Source organism: Procambarus clarkii, chromosome 40 (assembly GCF_040958095.1).
Source record: "Procambarus clarkii isolate CNS0578487 chromosome 40, FALCON_Pclarkii_2.0, whole genome shotgun sequence".
In the NCBI taxonomy this organism is placed as follows: domain Eukaryota; kingdom Metazoa; phylum Arthropoda; class Malacostraca; order Decapoda; family Cambaridae; genus Procambarus; species Procambarus clarkii.
This window is the reverse complement of record NC_091189.1, coordinates 17,659,041-17,678,205: the sequence shown is the minus strand read 5'-3', so window position 1 is coordinate 17,678,205 and position 19,165 is coordinate 17,659,041. Positions and strand designations below refer to the sequence as shown.

General features: G+C 39.5%; 1 protein-coding gene across 12 annotated transcripts in view; it reads right to left on the bottom strand.

The window, feature by feature from the left end:
* Positions 1-19,165, bottom strand: part of LOC123757946 (ras-specific guanine nucleotide-releasing factor RalGPS1) — a 144,029-nt gene that overhangs the window by 13,134 nt on the left and 111,730 nt on the right. For 5 of the 12 annotated variants that reach the window (XM_069338758.1, XM_045741927.2, XM_069338760.1 and 2 more), the window contains 8 exons: positions 17,455-17,642; positions 16,408-16,554; positions 15,038-15,137; positions 11,596-11,759; positions 8,360-8,502; positions 7,478-7,703; positions 6,199-6,423; positions 2,615-2,692 (listed from right to left, as the gene is read on the bottom strand). In XM_069338758.1, the coding sequence (XP_069194859.1) occupies positions 2,615-2,692; positions 6,199-6,423; positions 7,478-7,703; positions 8,360-8,502; positions 11,596-11,759; positions 15,038-15,137; positions 16,408-16,554; positions 17,455-17,642 (1,271 nt within the window). Of the gene's footprint in view, positions 1-2,492; positions 2,693-4,421; positions 4,931-5,435; positions 5,508-6,198; positions 6,424-7,477; positions 7,704-8,359; positions 8,503-11,595; positions 11,760-15,037; positions 15,138-16,407; positions 16,555-17,454; positions 17,643-19,165 lie in introns of those variants that run through there. The other 7 variants (XM_069338757.1, XM_069338761.1, XM_069338762.1 and 4 more) reach the window with 4 other exon arrangements.

Sequence of the window (19,165 nt, the reverse complement as noted above, 5' to 3'; positions counted from 1 at the left end):
TGCTGCTATTTAAAGTCAAATGATGACTGCTGATGGTTGGATCACATGAGGTCAATTGATAAAAGTATCTCCAGGATAGTTTACCTCAGGATATATACACAGGTTTCTGATAAGAGTGAGACACCAAAATGATTACATGGTGCCATAAAGAGAACAAAGGAGAAGTGTGTATTCTGGGAGTCTATGGAATACAGCCTGATACAATGAGTAAAGGCTGAAGGTAGTTGTGGTACTGTATGTGAAGGGGAGGTATGCGAAGGGAAGGTATGTGGGTGGTGGTGGTGGTATGTGAAGGGAAGGTAGGGGAAGGGGAGGTGTGTGGGGTGGTGGTGGTGGATATAAAGGGAAGGTATGTGAAGGGGAGGTGTGTGGATGGTGGTGTTGATGGGGTTGGAAATAGTTACCTAACAGTGACAATGTGGAAGTGACGTGTGGCTCTTTATATCTCACTTACCAGCCTTCTTGTACTTGTGACTTCCTTCATTTTTTCAACATTACTGATGTTCAAGTGGTTTGCCATATTTGGCCTTGAAGTTGTGGATAGAGGTGAGGAGTTGATATACGATTATGATGTTGGGATGGTGTGTGGTGACAAAACAGCCCTTCCTGCTAAGATTTCCCAACGTCAAGAAACTGTCATACTAAAGTGCCCTTATCCTAATCAGCCAGAGGACCCAAAACGGAAAACAGGACAGTATGTCAATTTTCCGAGCCACTACCATTTTCTAGTACGACAATTTTTGGCCCGCGGTAGAATGTACATCACAATGCGACGTTATGTTAGGAGGCCGGGTTGGATGGCAGTGGGTGGGAGAAGGTAGTGGTGGAGTATTATATTATACAGAGGTCTGGTGGAAATATGACTTGGAAAATTTACTATACTGAGGTAATGGTTCATGTCGGCATACCAGCTACTCTACTGTATATACAAATTATCACCATATAGCCAGAAGGCAGAAAATTAATAGTTAATTATACAATACTAAGTAAAACCATGAAAATTCTAAAGCAATTCTGAAATACAGATAAGAAGATCACATCAATTTGTTTCATCGCAAATATGAAGAAATTCCAACTTTAAAACTAAGATTTAGGATGGTGAAAATTTGAGTGACAATATTACAATGCCAGGTATAAGGTCTTGATCTAAAACACACACAGTCAAAATTAAAAATCTTTATCCATTCTCGTGATGTATTACAAGAGCTCGACAACTTGAATATTCAGGTAACATGAAAGAATTCACATTTCAGTTCTTTACTTTTTAACCCACATTCCTATTTAGAGTAAAAGGTTTTATGCGTCATTTTTGAGTAAACAGCGGGAGTAGCCAGATAAATTGCAGTAGCAGCCAGGTCAAGAGTGGGAGTAGCCAGGTCAAGAGTGGGAGTAGCCAGGTCAAGAGTGGGAGTAGCCAGGTCAACAGTGGGAGTAGCCAGGTCAAGAGTGGGAGTAGCTGGGGTAAATGGCATGGCTAACTTGGTAGACGACAGGAATAGTTGGGTAAATGATAGCAGCAGCCAGGTAAATGACGGGAGTTGCTGGGCAAATAACAGGAGTAGTCGGGTAAACTATTGGAGTAACGTGGGTAATCTCTGTGAATAACCAGGTTGTAGTACAAAAAATTTAGAATTTTTTAATGTTTTGAGATTCCTGGTTAGAAATTTGACTAAGCCAAGATGGGGGTAGGCACCATGCGATTAGGAACAGTGTGTGTTGACAGTATAAAAATAAAAATTTGCTGAAGCACAAAACTTCCTATGGGGTAAATACTGTATATATAAATTAAACTCCTATTGCAGACGAAGAGTCACAATAACGTGGCTGAATATACGATGACCAAACCACAACTCAGAAGATGGAGAAGCGACTATGTTTCAGTCCGTCCTGGACCATTATCACACGACTTGATAATGGTCAAGAACAGACCGAAACGTCATCGCTTCTCCATCTTCTGAGTTGTGGTTTGATCAATATACTACTATTCTCAGAACACCCCCTAACATCCGGGCATGTGTATGTATACAGAAATATTTGTTTCTATGCTCATAATTTTAAATATACTTACAGTATTCTATGGCTCAAGGCTTTCTTTACACAATGATGTGTTAAAATTATTCTGAATCCTATCTCCAGGAAGCTATTTTGAAAAATAAACTGTAAGGGGTCTTCATTGCACAACAATCCATAAGTCTTAAAAGTTAGAGGCTGATACATGAAGACACTTTGCATATATCACTGGAGCACAACAAGCCATCTGTAAATAATCCCTACTAGGGATATCTAAAGACAGTTTATTTGTTTAATAAAAACAATCTTAAATATTTATGAAATTTTATATCTTTTTCTCGGAAGATTGAGCCCTTCAACATAGTTCGTGTTCCTAGGCTATTTTTTCACTCGAACACATCTTGGACTTTACTTTGCTGAAAGAAAATACAGTACAAGATTATACTTTATTACTACTGTATATTCTACAGAATCATGGTTCTAAAGCACAACCGTGTTTTTCTGTAAGGGGGGAATTAATTTAATTATATAAAATAAAAAAATGCACAAATTCTCTACATCCAGCATAAGACATTCATTCATGAAAACATGCAGTCTCTCGTACATCTGACTCAGATACATGTGTATGCTGCTGCAAGCTGTCCGGCCGTCCCACTGTATTTGTGAATTTTGAGTTGCTTGACTGTGAAAGAGATGTTATCACTGATTAAAGTATTCCTTCCTAAATTTCAGGATTTAGGAAATTGTTGCACTACTTGCATAAGGGATGTTGGGTCACATTGAGCATAAAGAAGGGAAGTGGGGAGGGAAGGAACTGTCAAGGAACTTTAATATTTTAATCATCCAAGACCCCAAAATTAATGAATATTCAACATTTACCTAGTAAAATATTAATTTAGGATTTGTATGAATATATTTTAAGGTAGACTTGTTAAGAGACTGGGTCACAGGGATGTTGACCCTCAGAACCAACAACAGGTAGGATGAAACCTGCACAATAAGTGGCAGATTTTGGTTGTTACAAGAGACTTGAGCACCAGACAATACCTCTCTGAGCTCAGTCACTCTTGACCTCGTCTAGACTGGAGTTGAGAATTGAGAACATGAAACCAATTACATCGTAAATTCTATCCAGTAGTACTAATGACTGATGCTGCTCCTCAAGTACATAATTATCAAAAGAAGGTACCAAGCTATGCTGCTTCTCAAGTCAAGATTTTATCCAGGTGTATGACTGACAGCAGCTATAGGACTGACCCCAGCAATAGGACTGACCTCTGACTTCATCAGAATTGGTCAAAGTCACGCAACAGCTTATTCAAAAAAAAAGTTGAGATCATTGAGTGAGAGCTGCCCCCAAGACTTTCCAGTTGCCAAGAATGAAGTACTTACAGCATTGTATCAAGATTACTCTTAATACCCCACTACTGCATCTATAATTAATGTCTTGGATAATCAAAATGTTTTATAAGCAGGATATAGTCAAATTATTTTAAAATTACAAAAAATTACAAGATAAAAATTGCATTTACTACAATAAGAATTTAAAAATTAACTTCTGCACCTACCTTAACTGTGGTCAAATGCTCTTATTATTAGAAAATATAACTAAAATCATTATAAATAAAACAATTGCAAATTGAAAACTCGGGCAGAACTCAAAAAAATTCAATAAGCACCGCAACTCTCCATGCTCAGGATTATACACTAGCTGCAGTTCACATACACAAATTGTAAACAAGCTAAAATAACTTGATCTCTGCCATTAACATTACTTGAAATTAGATTAAATATTCATACTCGTTTATATAAGGAATTCCAGTGGCATTTAACTTATATTTGTTTTTGAACACTAAATTTTGCAGTACACTAATTAACACAAGAATCCAGTCATAACAGCCATCAAAATTCATAGTTTTTATGAATGTTGAGGTGAAAATGACAAGTATGAGGAGTGCATGTGAACTGTAGGTGTAGAACCTTCTACTACACAATGATCATAATACAGACCGGCGTGTGTGCGCAACTCTCGGTTCCCATAACCAGCAGTACCAAGTGACACTATAAAGTTGATGGACAATACCAAAGGAAAATGGACTAAGGAGAAGCAAGATGCAAAGGTTCAAGAATATCAGATGAAGATTAACATGAATGAAAGAAGGGGAGGATATGGAGAGTATGGGAAATAATAATGAGATAATTCTAAAGAACTTATCTCTGAAATATTGAAAATAGGAAAAGCCACCACAGATAATTAAATAAGTTGAGAATTTAAGTATTAGAGGACAGAAAATCCGCGAGCCCCAACATCAGGTAAGGCAACCATGAACACATCACATGCTCGTCTCGCTAAGAGGGAACAATTTAAAAATTGATAATGTCAATTTTAGGAACAGATAAGAAATATATACCAATTATTTGGTAGATGTACAACAGTGTTGAAAACCTGGAGAAAATAGATTGCCATGTGGTAACAGGGAGAGTTGACCTTGTGGTAACAGGGAGAGTTGACCTTGTGGTAACAGGGAGAGTTGACCTTGTGGTAACAGGGAGAGTTGACCTTGTGGTAACAGGGAGAGTTGACCTTGTGGTAACAGGGAGAGTTGACCTTGTGGTAACAGGGAGAGTTGACCTTGTGGTAACAGGGAGAGTTGACCTTGTGGTAACAGGGAGAGTTGACCTTGTGGTAACAGGGAGAGTTGACCTTGTGGTAACAGGGAGAGTTGACCTTGTGGTAACAGGGAGAGTTGACCTTGTGGTAACAGGGAGAGTTGACCTTGTGGTAACAGGGAGAGTTGACCTTGTGGTAACAGGGAGAGTTGACCTTGTGGTAACAGGGAGAGTTGACCTTGTGGTAACAGGGAGAGTTGACCTTGTGGTAACAGGGAGAGTTGACCTTGTGGTAACAGGGAGAGTTGACCTTGTGGTAACAGGGAGAAGAGAAATGACTGATGTAAATGAAAGAGTATAATTAGGAACTAGAAAGGACATGACTACTATGATAGAAGGAGAAAGTGAAGATGACAAAGTGAACACAGGTGCGAGTCAAGTGGGAAACACTTGAAATATGATAAACAGAAGAAAACATAGTATCGTGATAAGTAGCTGTAAGATAATGGAATACAGCGAGTGTCATAATTCAAAACAAAACAAAATTAAAAAATTATTAATAAAACTAACACGAGCAATGACATTCCATTTAACACATGCCAAAAACCAAAATTAAGCAATCAAGATGACACCTGTACCCCATCTATAAGAAAGCCAGGATGCAGCAGGAGTGTTGTACATGGTATTGCAGTGTTTGAGAGGCAACACAGTAACAACAAGGATAATGATATGGAAGGAGAGGTCAACAGAAACAGGACCACAGGGAAACCAACCAAAAGAGGACAACTCAATTCAAGCACTGGTGCAGGACTCACCCGAAGCGGTCTGCCCCCTGAGTCTGGGGTTCGGAGCGATGGAGATTGCGTGGGAGACTCATACTCCGAAATCTAGCATGGCAGCAATGATTGGGACAAGGGGTTTTGTTGCATCAGTGGCAGGGTATTATGGTAGGAACAATTTAATCTCAGCACATTTGGGCATATGGCACCTTAATTTACCCCCATCACATTTAGAATTTTTGTATTACTTGCTTAACTATCTAAACGCTTGACACAGAGTGCCAACAGTTAGACGAGCAGCTTTCTAAAACCAATTCTGCTACATTTGCCCTCTTTTGTGCATGGTATGGTACTTGCCATATCTGCAATACTAAGCCTGTTTGACCATGGAGTATGCTATATTCACAAATAAGAATGTTCACTCACAGTACATGAAACAGAGAAGCATACGTAACAAAACTCAGTCCTCACACTAAAACAAACAAATAAGTGAGAAACACCACACAATGGCAGCCATGTTATGGTATAAAATAGCAAGGTGCCATTAACAACAACACATTATATTAATACATATTCCAGTATATTGAAAAAAGTGTATTCACAGCTCTCAAGCTTCAGAACTTAAAAAGATCCTGCAAGGTGCAATAAACAATGAAAAACTTTTAAGTGAAAATATTTGAAGTAAAAAAATTCAAAACATTACAGTGATATTACTGAATAAGACTATATAAGAAGTGAAAGTATAAATTATGTAATAAAAAAACACTGAGTCAATGGGCAAAAAACATGCCAAACTTACTTAGTTCCTAAACTACGAGCTTTACGGTGAGTGGGAACAAATTTTGTCTGTTGGCCATGAGTCGGGCAGGAATATGTAGGTGGTGGAGCTGGAGGTCTTCCAGCTCCCATGCGAGCAGATGGAGAAACATTTAGAGAGCTGACCCCTCCAGCAGCATCGGCAACGCTGTCTTTACTGGCACTGTGGCTGCTGCTTGGGGTATTGGGCTCCAACTGAAGGGACAACCTGCCACAGTGAGCAAAAGTTATAAAATAAATTTGTCAGTATAAATGTTACAGAGATTGGTGGTATTAGTCTGAATACAGGTCAGCTACCCTCTTCAAGTGAACGAAGAGTCAGCTTTATGAGCAGATTAGATACACACTAAAACCAAGACTAAATGACTAAGCTTTAACCTGGCAATATTGAGCTGCTCTGTACAAATCTTACATACTTCCTACGAAACTACACAAAACGTTTAACAATGACAAAATATTATGAATGTGTGTGGAGGTTACAGATATATTTCCTGATCAAAACTATTTCAAATCTATGCAAAACTATTAATAAATCTTGTTTTATGATTATTCAACTTTACTACAGTATTTCATTTTAATAATTTTCAGGTTCATCTTTATTATTAGGAGGAATGAGTTAACTTTCCCTAATAATAAGAATTTATTATTAGGGTGAGGAGTTAACTGGCCAGAAAAGACAGAAAAGCGGCACAGAAAAAGAATTAGTTAAAGATCATAGAAATGACACTGGTCCATTCAGTATACAGTACCTAATACACTGAACATGATCACGGTGAAGATGATGCTACTCTACCACACACTACCATTTTTGCACTGCACAAGTCTAGTGTCAGAATCAGTCCACTTAACTCCTACTCTGAGGAACTTAGTGTAGTGTGTTCTTCCTCCATGATGATGTGCAGTGTGAGATATAATGAAAAGATGCATGTCATATTAAACATATTTAATTGATTTTTTATAAACTGCTCTCCAATCTTTGCTGGACAAATATCTCCCCACCAAATTTGAAATGATAAATGTGATATTGATGACGATGATGATATAATCATCATCACTATCACGTTCATTGTTGACAAAAACAGTGATGACACTGTGACAAAAGTAACTTATTTTTCCCGAGTACTTCTTCTACAATACAGTACAGGTTTAAATTTGCTACCAAGACAAAAAAGAATTCATGGGAAAACAGACATGGGATTTACAAAAAGCAAAATAACTCAGACACTGGAAGAAAAAAAAGTAAATATATCCTTACAACATACTTGTAATGATCATCTTCGACAAACTTTTGCAGCTCCTCAATGTATCTGACAGAGGCCAAGTATGCCTGAACGTGCTGCAGATGAGGAAGTGCCGAGTAATCTGACTGTTGATAATCTGCTAATACCCGAAGAATGTTGTTCATTTTTAATTGGCGCTGTTCAGACTCCAAGCCTCCAAAATGAGGATGGGCCATGTCAATGTACACCAAGTCAGTTAGAAAGAGACCTGCGAGACAATGGGAAGACCAATTCTTTATTATTAAGAAAGCGACCCAATTTATCAAATGAAATGTTACTGAAAGACTGTGGTCAAATAATTCCACCCAGAATCTTAATATATACTGAATACATAAAATAAAACTCAATGCACAATGAAATCACATTAATGAGGTGTATCAATGAGAAAATCGGTAGGAGCTGTGAGGAGGATTAGGAGGAATCATTAGGAGCTGTGATGCCCAAGACTATCACACACTTGGTACTCCAGAGCCCGTGTCCTACACCACACCAAGACATGCTCAAAAGCATTGCTACCTGGGACCATAGCCAGAGTGAATTGGGGGCAATGTGAGAAACCCGGATTGGGCTTCAGTGGAAGCCTCAGGATACCTAAAGGATTCGGTGGAATCCCAGGTTTTGGCCATGTCAAGGTGTAGCGGTCGAGGCGTAGCAGTTGAGGCGTAGCGGTTGAGGTGTAGCGGTCGATGTGTAGTGGTTAAGGTGTAGCAGTCTAGGGCGTGGGCTTGGGAGTACTAAGTGTGCTGGTTCCAATCCTCTTCATGATGACTCCTGGTTTTCTAATAAAATTCAATACAAAATTATATGGAAAGCTCTACCACTACCAATGATGGAAAAAAGGCTGGGATGACTAGTGTTATTTACCGAGGTAAGGAATCATAGGGAGTTTAAGACTATTGACATGACTCCGCAGCTGCTCCCAGTTGTTCTTGTCACTGAAGAGCTCTGACATTCGATCAAAGTGTTGGCGGTCCTTTCGAGAGAGGGCTGCCCAAGTCTTATTTAATCTGTAAGAAAAATACTATCTCAGTGTTATTACTTTTTTTTCAAATAAAGTATATTTTTAGTTCACTTAAGAACTAAAAAACTAGCGTTGAATGTAATGAAACGCCATTTTCTGGGTGAGACCCCGGAGGCTCCCAGCATCCCTCCCTCCCTCTGGTCAGCGTTTTTTTTCCTGTTTTTTGACATCCAGCCTTGGAACTGAAGGGTGGATAGCCAACACAAGGGTCTGGGGCTCCCCCTTCCCCCTCCCGGGAAGGGGGGAGCTGCACAGACAGTGGCTAGGTGACATGTGATGTCATGCTCGTTTGCTTGTTTCTTTTTTTTTTTTTTTTAGGGAGTTCTATCCACTTTTTTGGCTTTTGGTAGCAATTTTCACCTGAATAGAGGTTTGTTTTGAGATGCTTACCTTTCTGGGTGCTTGACCTGGTCGATGGCAGACATAGAATGCTTCCAACCACACGGGTTTTTTTATAGGCCATTGCTTCTCATGCCTCTCTGAGGGGGCCAGGTTCTGGCTCGTGATTCCCGGTAGGTTCACAGAACTCCATACACATGACTGATGCCAAAGTCTGACATTAGCATATCAGCCTGGATAAGGTCTGGGAAGCCGACGGGGCTTCCCCCAGAAAATTATTGATATACTGTACATGAATTCTTTAAAGTAATAAATATTATCCTCAGTATTAATGGAGTGAGCAAAATAACAAATCCAATACGGATGTGGCAAATGTTCAAAAAAGTATCACAGTACAAATACCTTTGCATACAAGTCAGGTGCCAACACCACAAATCTCATAAATTCTAGGCTCAAATACATGTTTCAGCTGAGCCAAGAGTAACTTATCATGGGAAGCAGCCAAGTGACTTGAGCATAAATTCACTTTTCATAAAACATAAGATTATTTTGGATAAAAAAAACTATCACAAGTACATAATAATAATAAAAAATTTGTAAAGGCCCTGGTCATAAACTATTTACTAAATTAATACTGTAGGCTCCATATTTATTGAATGTAAGAATCTACTTTTCTGCTATCAGTACTTCATTTCCAAACCAAATGGAGCAGATCAAAGCTTTGCTGCTGGTCATGCTTGTTTGCTCCCAAAACCCACACACAGCAAGTCAGGATGAACAAATCCTTTTCCAGTTTACAAGGTACACAAATAAACTCCCAGAAAAGCTAATGGCAACCATTCATTTTTACAGTTCATTCATGAAACCTTTTAGTCTCTTGTACCCTCTCCAAATTCTGCTTACTAATTGATGTCTACAAGTCTTGCCTTCCTACAATCTGTGCCTGCAGTATTTAATTTATTGACCTTCATATGTATTCTCAAAGCTATATGTGAAGCTGGCTTACACTACTACTACTACTTGCAGCGCATTCCACTTATTGACCAGCCTCGTTATGTACGAGTGTTTTCTTACTTCACTCTAGTTCATTTGTGTTTCCAGCTTCCTCTAATGTCGTCTTATCCTGTTTCCCCTTTCAATGTGAAAATGCTGTCTGTGTTCTTTTCCTTTATATGTGGTTATGCGAGAGTACTCGCTTGTCTTCTGCTCCACTATTCCTCTCCCTGTGTCCCGTGCAACATTTTCCCTTCCTCCTTGTGGCCACATCCGCCTCTTTACTCCTCCACATCTACCCTTCCCTCTCTGCCCTTCCCTGTGTCATGGTGAGGCATACCATGGTGGGGCATGAGGGGCATACATGGTGCCTCCATGTATGCCCTTCCCACTGTGCCTCCATGTATGCCCCTTCCACTGTGCCTCCACCATGTATGCCCCTCCCACTGTGCCTCCACCATGTATGCCCTTCCACTGTGCCTCCACCATGTATGCCCCTCCCACTGTGCCTCCACCATGTATGCCCTTCCACTGTGCCTCCACCATGTATGCCCCTCCCACTGTGCCTCCCACCATGTATGCCCCTCCCACTGTGCCTCCACCATGTATGCCCCTCCCACTGTGTCTCCACCATGTATGCCCCTCCCACTGTGCCTCCCACCATGTATGCCCCTCCCACTGTGCCTCCACCATGTATGCCCCTCCCACTGTGTCTCCACCATGTATGCCCCTCCCACTGTGCCTCCCACCATGTATGCCCCTCCCACTGTGCCTCCACCATGTATGCCCCTCCCACTGTGCCTCCCACCATGTATGCCCCTCCCACTGTGCCTCCACCATGTATGCCCCTCCCACTGTGTCTCCACCATGTATGCCCCTCCCACTGTGTCTCCCACCATGTATGCCCCTCCCACTGTGCCTCCACCATGTATGCCCCTCCCACTGTGTCTCCACCATGTATGCCCCTCCCACTGTGCCTCCCACCATGTATGCCCCTCCCACTGTGCCTCCACCATGTATGCCCCTCCCACTGTGTCTCCACCACGTATGCCCCTCCCACTGTGCCTCCCACCATGTATGCCCCTCCCAATGTGCCTCCACCATGTATGCCCCTCCCACTGTGCCTCCCACCATGTATGCCCCTCCCACTGTGCCTCCACCATGTATGCCCCTCCCACTGTGCCTCCCACCATGTATGCCCCTCCCACTGTGCCTCCCACCATGTATGCCCCTCCCACTGTGCCTCCACCATGTATGCCCCTCCCACTGTGCCTCCACCATGTATGCCCCTCCCACTGTGCCTCCCACCATGTATGCCCCTCCCACTGTGCCTCCACCATGTATGCCCCTCCCACTGTGCCTCCCACCATGTATGCCCCTCCCACTGTGCCTCCACCATGTATGCCCCTCCCACTGTGCCTCCCACCATGTATGCCCCTCCCACTGTGCCTCCACCATGTATGCCCCTCCCACTGTGCCTCCACCATGTATGCCCCTCCCACTGTGTCTCCACCATGTATGCCCCTCCCACTGTGCCTTTACCCACAGTTGCTCATCCTCTTTACATCTTCTACTGTACTAAAAGATATTACTCAACTACTGCACTAATACAGTACAATACTGTGATTCAATGCTTGAAACTGTTGAACTCATCACCCAAGCAATACAACACAATTGTCAAAGATTTAAAATATATGCTTTAGCAATTATGAACTACAGGTATTTATGATGGCAGAATAACTCGTACCTATATATAGGCGCAGACTGTAGGGCACTAACAATTGCAAATTGAGAATGGAAATTGTGAAGTTCATTGAGCTTCTTGGCCACCTTGATGAAGTGTCCCATCATCTCTGCTCGATGCTTAATACCACCAGCATTCAAAACTTCTCGTACTACCCAGAAACTCACCTGTGGACAAGAAATTATATACTGTCGTGTAGTGGAAAATTTTTACATTACAAATGTGTTCCACACTAAAGAATATGTCAGTACCAATATATTCTGTGAACCCTTTAATCTGGCTAATAAATATTATTATTTTAACTATAACATACAGTATAATTGCTATTGCACAGTGGAAAATCTTTAAACCATATTTTGATTAAATAAAAAAAAGTGTTAGAAACGAGCAGGAAGAGATGTGTGTGGTCTCATGTTGAACAAGCTCAAGCAACATGTGCAACAGAGGTTCTGTAAATACTGTATCATTTTTTATAATAAATGTTGCATTTTTAAATTTGTCTTTATTTATAATAACATGCAGACGAAGAATCACAATAACGTGGCTGAAATATGTTGACCAAACCACACACTAGAAAGTAAAGGGACGACAACGTTTCGGTCCGTCCTGGACCATTCTCAAGTCGATTGTGAGAATGACAATCACAATCGATTTGAGAATGGTCCAGGATGGACCGAAACGTCGTCGTCCCTTCACTTTCTAGTGTGTGTGGTTTGGTCAACATTATAATAACGTAGTTAATCCAAGGTTGTTTAATATCTGATGACCCTTGTGTCTAGTGACTCCTACGTTACTCATTAAGTGCTTATAAATTTTAATACTTGAATATTTAAAAAACTAATTACATAAATTACATAATAATAATACAGTGGTACCTCGGTTTAAGAGTTTAATCCGTTCCTGGAGACAGCTCGTATTCTGAAAACTCGTAATCCGAAGCTAATTTCCCCATAAGAAATACAGTAATGGGAAATGAATTAATCCGTTCCTGACTACCTAAAAACCTCGCTTCAAACTAAATTTTATACCTAATTCATCTAAATAAACCTACAAAACTATGTTCAAGTTATTACTTACCCTTGCTGATGACTCCTGTTGACGTATGGAAGATGGTGAAGAGGGGGAGGAGGAGAGGTGTTACTGTTTGGAAGGGGAGTCCCCTTCCATTATAACATCAGGCAGTGAGGACCTCTCTGGGGTGCACTCTCTGGCATATTTCGCCTGCATACCACTTGGACTTGCTTGTCTTACTAAGAATCTGTCTAAAGACAGTTGTTTTTCCATACATTTTAACACTTGTCTGTAGTCAGACATCACATTGTCATTTAAAAGGTCAATACAACAGCCTACTACAGCTTTATCTGGGTGAGTTTTTTCAACAAAACTTTGCAGTTCTTCCCATACTTCACACATTTTCTTAATCAAGAAGGGACATCCTCTACTGCCTCTACTCACAGCTATTTTCTTAGGTTGAACCTTACCAATGGTTTTCTTGAGACCTATGGCAATATATACATAATAATTACTTTTATGTTCAAATGGCCAAAAAACTGACAAAAAACTGTAAATCCTTGTGAAGAATTCAGGCGGGATAGTCACTTGGCGAGAGACACTGGTAAACTGAGGTGCGATCGCCGTGCCACCACGCGCTAGTCGGCCTGTACGTGTATCAACACCCTCGTGTTCCGAGGCAAATTTTCTGAGCAAATCCTGTTCATATTCCGAAAAACTCATATACAGGGACACTCGTATTCCGAGGTACCACTGTAATAAATAATAATAATATTGGACAAACAATAAAACCAATAATAGTTTCACCAGGTTAGGCTAGCATTCTATGTTTTGAATTATATGTTTTTTCATGTTCTACATTCAGCACCAACATTATAGCGAGTAAATATATCATATATCTTCATTACTTATGTAATACTAAGAAGCTTTGGGGAGCTTTGAGTAAATTTGGGTAGCTTTGGATAATTAGATGGACCATACCAGTATAATGGATGGGAGCCAATGTTCTTGCAGCAAAAATGAGCACAAATACACCAGCAGCACAATCATGGTAGTACGCGAATGTACCAGAAAACTACCCTGTGTGTGCACAAATGTACCAGCAGTACTGCCTGAAGTGTGCATTATGACATCTGTCAACTCTTCTTTTGCACTCATTCACCAGCTCTCTCTTGCTGAACTTCTCAACTTCTCTTGTACCCCCCGAGGTCTTGCAGGATACCATCACCCATTTACCACTGTCGTACTTTACACAACACTATCATGTGATCAGACAACCCTCCAGATACTTGAATTATTGTTTCCACATCAGCCACTGCATATATAACTTACATTTATCCACACACAATTAATAAATTACTGTACTCTTTTTCAACTGATTCAACACTCATCATGCATCAATGCCTTCATCAGCATTCCATACTGTATTTCCATGTACAATATTAATAAAAAAAAATCAACACACAGTACGGTAATTTAATGTTACCATTAGCCTCTGCTCCATCTGACCAAACCCTCCATCAAAGCACTATAATATCACAAGTTGTACTGTATTCATTCTATATTTCTATAGAAAATTCTAAAGCAATGAGCATTCTATATTTCTATATTTTCCTTCTTGTGTCTGTGTTCATCCCATGTCAAATTCTCTATTCCTTATCAAAGTTCTGTCCCATATCAAGTCTCTATAACCTATCAACCTTTTCAATCCTATAACACACATTATGTATACTGTATCACACAATTCAACCAACTGACCCATTTCTATGGCTCCCTAGATATTTAGACAAATTTAGCTTCATTTTCATTGCAAATCCCTCACATTTTGCACACACTAAAGAGTTTTTTTGGTACTAGTAATTTGGATTCTCTCTCTAGTCCGACGGGCTTTATGTTCATTACCCGCTGGCTGAGGAACCAAACCTGCCAGACTAATACAATATTGGATTTGGTAACTAATTTTAGTTGAAGAATACTTTCAACTTTGTTGTTATCTTGAGATGATTTCGGGGCTTTTTAGTGTCCCCGCGGCCCGGTCCTAGACCAGGCCTCCACCCCCAGGAAGCAGCCCGTGACAGCTGGCTAACACCCAGGTACCTATTTCACTGCTAGGTAACAGGGGCATAGGGTGAAAGAAACTCTGCCCATTGTTTCTCGCCGGCGCCCGGGATCGAACCTGGGACCACATGATCACAAGTCCAGTGTGCTGTCCGCTCAGCCGACCAGCTGTTTTTGAACTAAAAGTAAACCAATCAAGATGAAATCAATTGGTAAATGGATGATTTTTAACGACATTAGTTTGACCATCTGGCTTTAACAAGTGGGTAATACAGTCATCAATGTAAACAATCATGGACACTGAATGCGCGCGCACACACACACACATGCACATTTACTGAACATACAAAATACATTTCTTAAAGAGAGAACTTACGTGGTTAAATCTGCGGGTAAACTCTACAACATTTGGAGCAGATTTTAGCTTGTCCTTTTTTGTCCAACCACAAGAGGTCAGCTCTTCTGGGGTGATGGATCTGTGTAAATTTCCCACAAACCTGTTAATTAGGCAACTTTCAAGGCAAACAATATCTTAGACAATTGGTAATTCAAGATGTTTACAAAATTTGATAAACAGATAATGATGAAATCAATCTTTGGTATTATTTTCATCTGATGAAAAATTTAACAACACTACAGCAAAATAAATATTACCATACAGCTAAATCATTAGTTAAATAATTTACTTGACTAATCTTTATCCATGAACAGTAGTACTTGAACAGAGTTCAACTAGTCACTGAGATGTAAAGTGGGCTCCTCATTATTCTGACCTTAAAAAATTCAAACTCTGGATGAAACAAATAAATTCTATTCTACTTACTGTCAGTCCTAACTCACTAGTAAGGATATATAATCCATTATGAAGATAAACATTCAAATTTATTTATACATAAAATCAAATTTAAATGAATTTGGCATAAAATATACATTTATACATGTTCTATAATACAGTGGAACCTCGACTTACGAATTTTTCGAGTTACAACCCCAATTTCGTAGGAAAATTTGACTACTTGTGCTTCTAGTGATATGACTGCAAAACGTAGGAGAAAGAGTACCCCAGCGAAGACATCACTGCCTGATGTTATAATGGAAGGGGACTCCCCTTCCAAACAGTAACACCTCTCCTCCCCCCCCCGCCACCCCCTCCTCACCGTCTTCCATATGCCAACAAGAGTCCTCAATAAAGGTAAGCTATAACTTGTACATACTATAGTACAAAATATGTGTGTGTGTATTATGTATGAAATGTATTTTGAAGTTAATATTTTTGAGAGTGTGGAACAGATTAATTCAATTTAAATTATTTCTTGTGGGAAAAATCGTTTCAAGTTACGACCTGTCTCTGGGAAAGGATTTAAATTCGTAAATGGAGGTACCACTGTATCTTTACAGTAATATCTCTTCTAGATTACATTGCATAACATATCTAATTTCCAACAGGACATGGTCCCCGTTTCCCAAGGGAGGAAGGTACTGAATGTCAAATATCTTTTCTTTGTGTGTATACACTTACCCATTTGTGGCTGCAAGATCGAGCTCTTGCTCTTTGCCCGGCTTTTCTAGCCCCGGTTTGTCTAATGCAATGACTCCTGACCTATTTCAATATCATACAAAGCTTTTAAAGTTACCCATATCTTGATATGGGTATATCAAGTTACCTATATCAAGTTACCCATATCAAGATGTGGGTAGCTAAGATAGTCATACAGGTTTTCAACAATTATTAACAATGTACCGTACTTGAAAACTGGAACGTCCATGCGTGTTATCTGGGTTGCAAGATCTTCGGGCACTACTCTCAACAGATCCAACACTGGTGGATTGTCTGAATCCTTCCCTCTGGCTGGTAAGCTGGCAGATTTGTGGCTGTGAATTCTGGGAAGGGTTCTGAAATTGATTCATAATAATTTTCAGAACTGATACAAATATAATTAAAATTGGGACTGCCAATTTATAATGAATAATCTAGTTATTGCAATTAAATTGGTTTAATCATATAAACAAAGAGGTACAGTACATACAAAACATTGTATTCACCCACCAGTATCAATTATTCATCCATCTGTATCAATTATTCACCCATTTGTGTAGTTCATTCACCTACCAATATAGATCTTTCATCTACCAGTACTGATCATTCATCCATCTTGAGGTTATCTTGAGATGACTTTAGGACTTAGCGTCCCCGCGGCCCGGTCCTCGACCAGGCCTCCTTTTTGTTACACACCTCCCAGGAAGCAGCCCGTAGCAGCTGTCTAACTTCCAGGTACCTATTTACTGCTAGGTAACAGGGGCATCAGGGTGAAAGAAACATTTTGCCCATTTGTCTCCACCTCCACCGGGGATCAAACCCGGAACCTCAAGACTACGAATCCGAAGCGCTGTCCACTCAGCTGTCAGGCGCCCACGTCCATCAGAATAGATCATTCTGAATAGATCCATCAGCTATCCATCAGACTAGATCATTCACCTTCCAGTATAGATCATTCACCCACTAATACACATCATTCACCAACAAGTACACATTTCCATCTCCAATCCTTAACAAAAGAGGGCAGAGTAATGTTTTTGCTACACAATATCAGTGGCAGGGCAGATTGTACAGTACTCATATAGGCTTTATGGCATATAGTTCTTTAAACAATTAAGTACCTAAAACTTGGATTTTTAAGTGGAAAGATTCTGTATGAGCGCATAAACATTCAGTATTCTGAAAATGGGTTGGAAATTTCTCCGATAATAAGTACAGTATAAAGCAACAACTACTGTATTTTATTTTGGACTGACCCATAACTGTACGCTGCTTTAGTAAGTGCCTTCATGCTGTCGTGGGAGTCGTAGTTCGTCTCTTGAACTACCTTACGGTACACAGAAGAAGGGGGAGAGGTACCACGAGCACACATTGGCATAGCCATACCCCTCCCGCCCCCACAACCACTGCTGCGCTCATCTTCCTCATCACTGTCCATCACACTCTGAAAAATAATTTGAAATCTTGCAAGTAAAAATAAAATACCTAGAGATCCATAATTAAATAAGACATCAATAGTAAATTTCACATTTTCATGCATATTATATTATATACTGTACGGTATATTTATATATATATATATATATATATATATATATATATATATACATATATTATATATATATATATATCGTACCTAGTAGCCAGAACGCACTTCTCAGCCTACTATGCAAGGCCCGATTTGCCTAATAAGCCAAGTTTTCCTGAATAAATATATTTTCTCAAATTTTTTTCTTATGAAATGATAAAGCTACCCATTTCATTATGTATGAGGTCAATTTTTTTTATTGGAGTTAAAATTAACGTAGATATATGACCGAACCTAACCAACCCTACCTAACCTAACCTAACCTATCTTTATAGTTTAGGTTAGGTTAGGTAGCCGAAAAAGGTAGGTTAGGTTAGGTAGGTTAGGTAGTCGAAAAAACATTAATTCATGAAAACTTGGCTTATTAGGCAAATCGGGCCTTGCATAGTAGGCTGAGAAGTGCGTTTTGGCTACTAGGTACGACGATATATATATATATATATATATATATATATATATATATATATATATATATATATATATAACTGAAAACTCACACCCCAGAAGTGACTCGAACCCATACTCCCAGAAGCAACGCAACTGGTATGTACAAGACGCCTTATTCCACTTGACCATCACGACCGCATATATATATATATATATATATATATATATATATATATATATATATATATATATATATATATATATATATATATATATATATATATATATATATAATTATATATATATATATATATATAAACTGAAAACTCCACACCCCAGAAGGATTCGAACTCAGACAGCCAGGAGCACTATTCACCTTGGCATACCTGTTATTTTAACCACTCGACCACAGTGACTGTACAAAAGTCATTGGTAGGCGAAACTATATCCGCAATGACCGGATAGCACTTGGTGGTAAGCTTGGGCATAGATATTTCATCGAATCACCTCACTTTGTGGGGCCATGTGAGCAACACAAATACGAACAAGCTTGAATGGTCCCCAAGCCAATATGCAACTGAAATACTGATGTGAGATGATTTGATGAAATATCTATGCCCAAGCATACCACCATGTGCTGTCGGGTCGTTGGGGATATAGCTTCGGCTACTAATGACTTTTGTACAGTCATGGTGGTCAAGTGGTTAAAGTACCAGGTACGCCAAGGTGCATAGTACTCCTGGCTGTCTGGGTTCGAATCCTTCTGGGGTGCGGAGTATTCAGTTGCATACTGGCTTGGGGACCATTCAAGCTTGTTTGCATATACTGTATGTATATATATATATATATATATATATATATATATATATATATATATATATATATATATATATATATATATATATATATATATATATATATATATATATATATATATATATATATATATATATATATATATATATACACGAATAAGTAATAGTAGAGTAGAG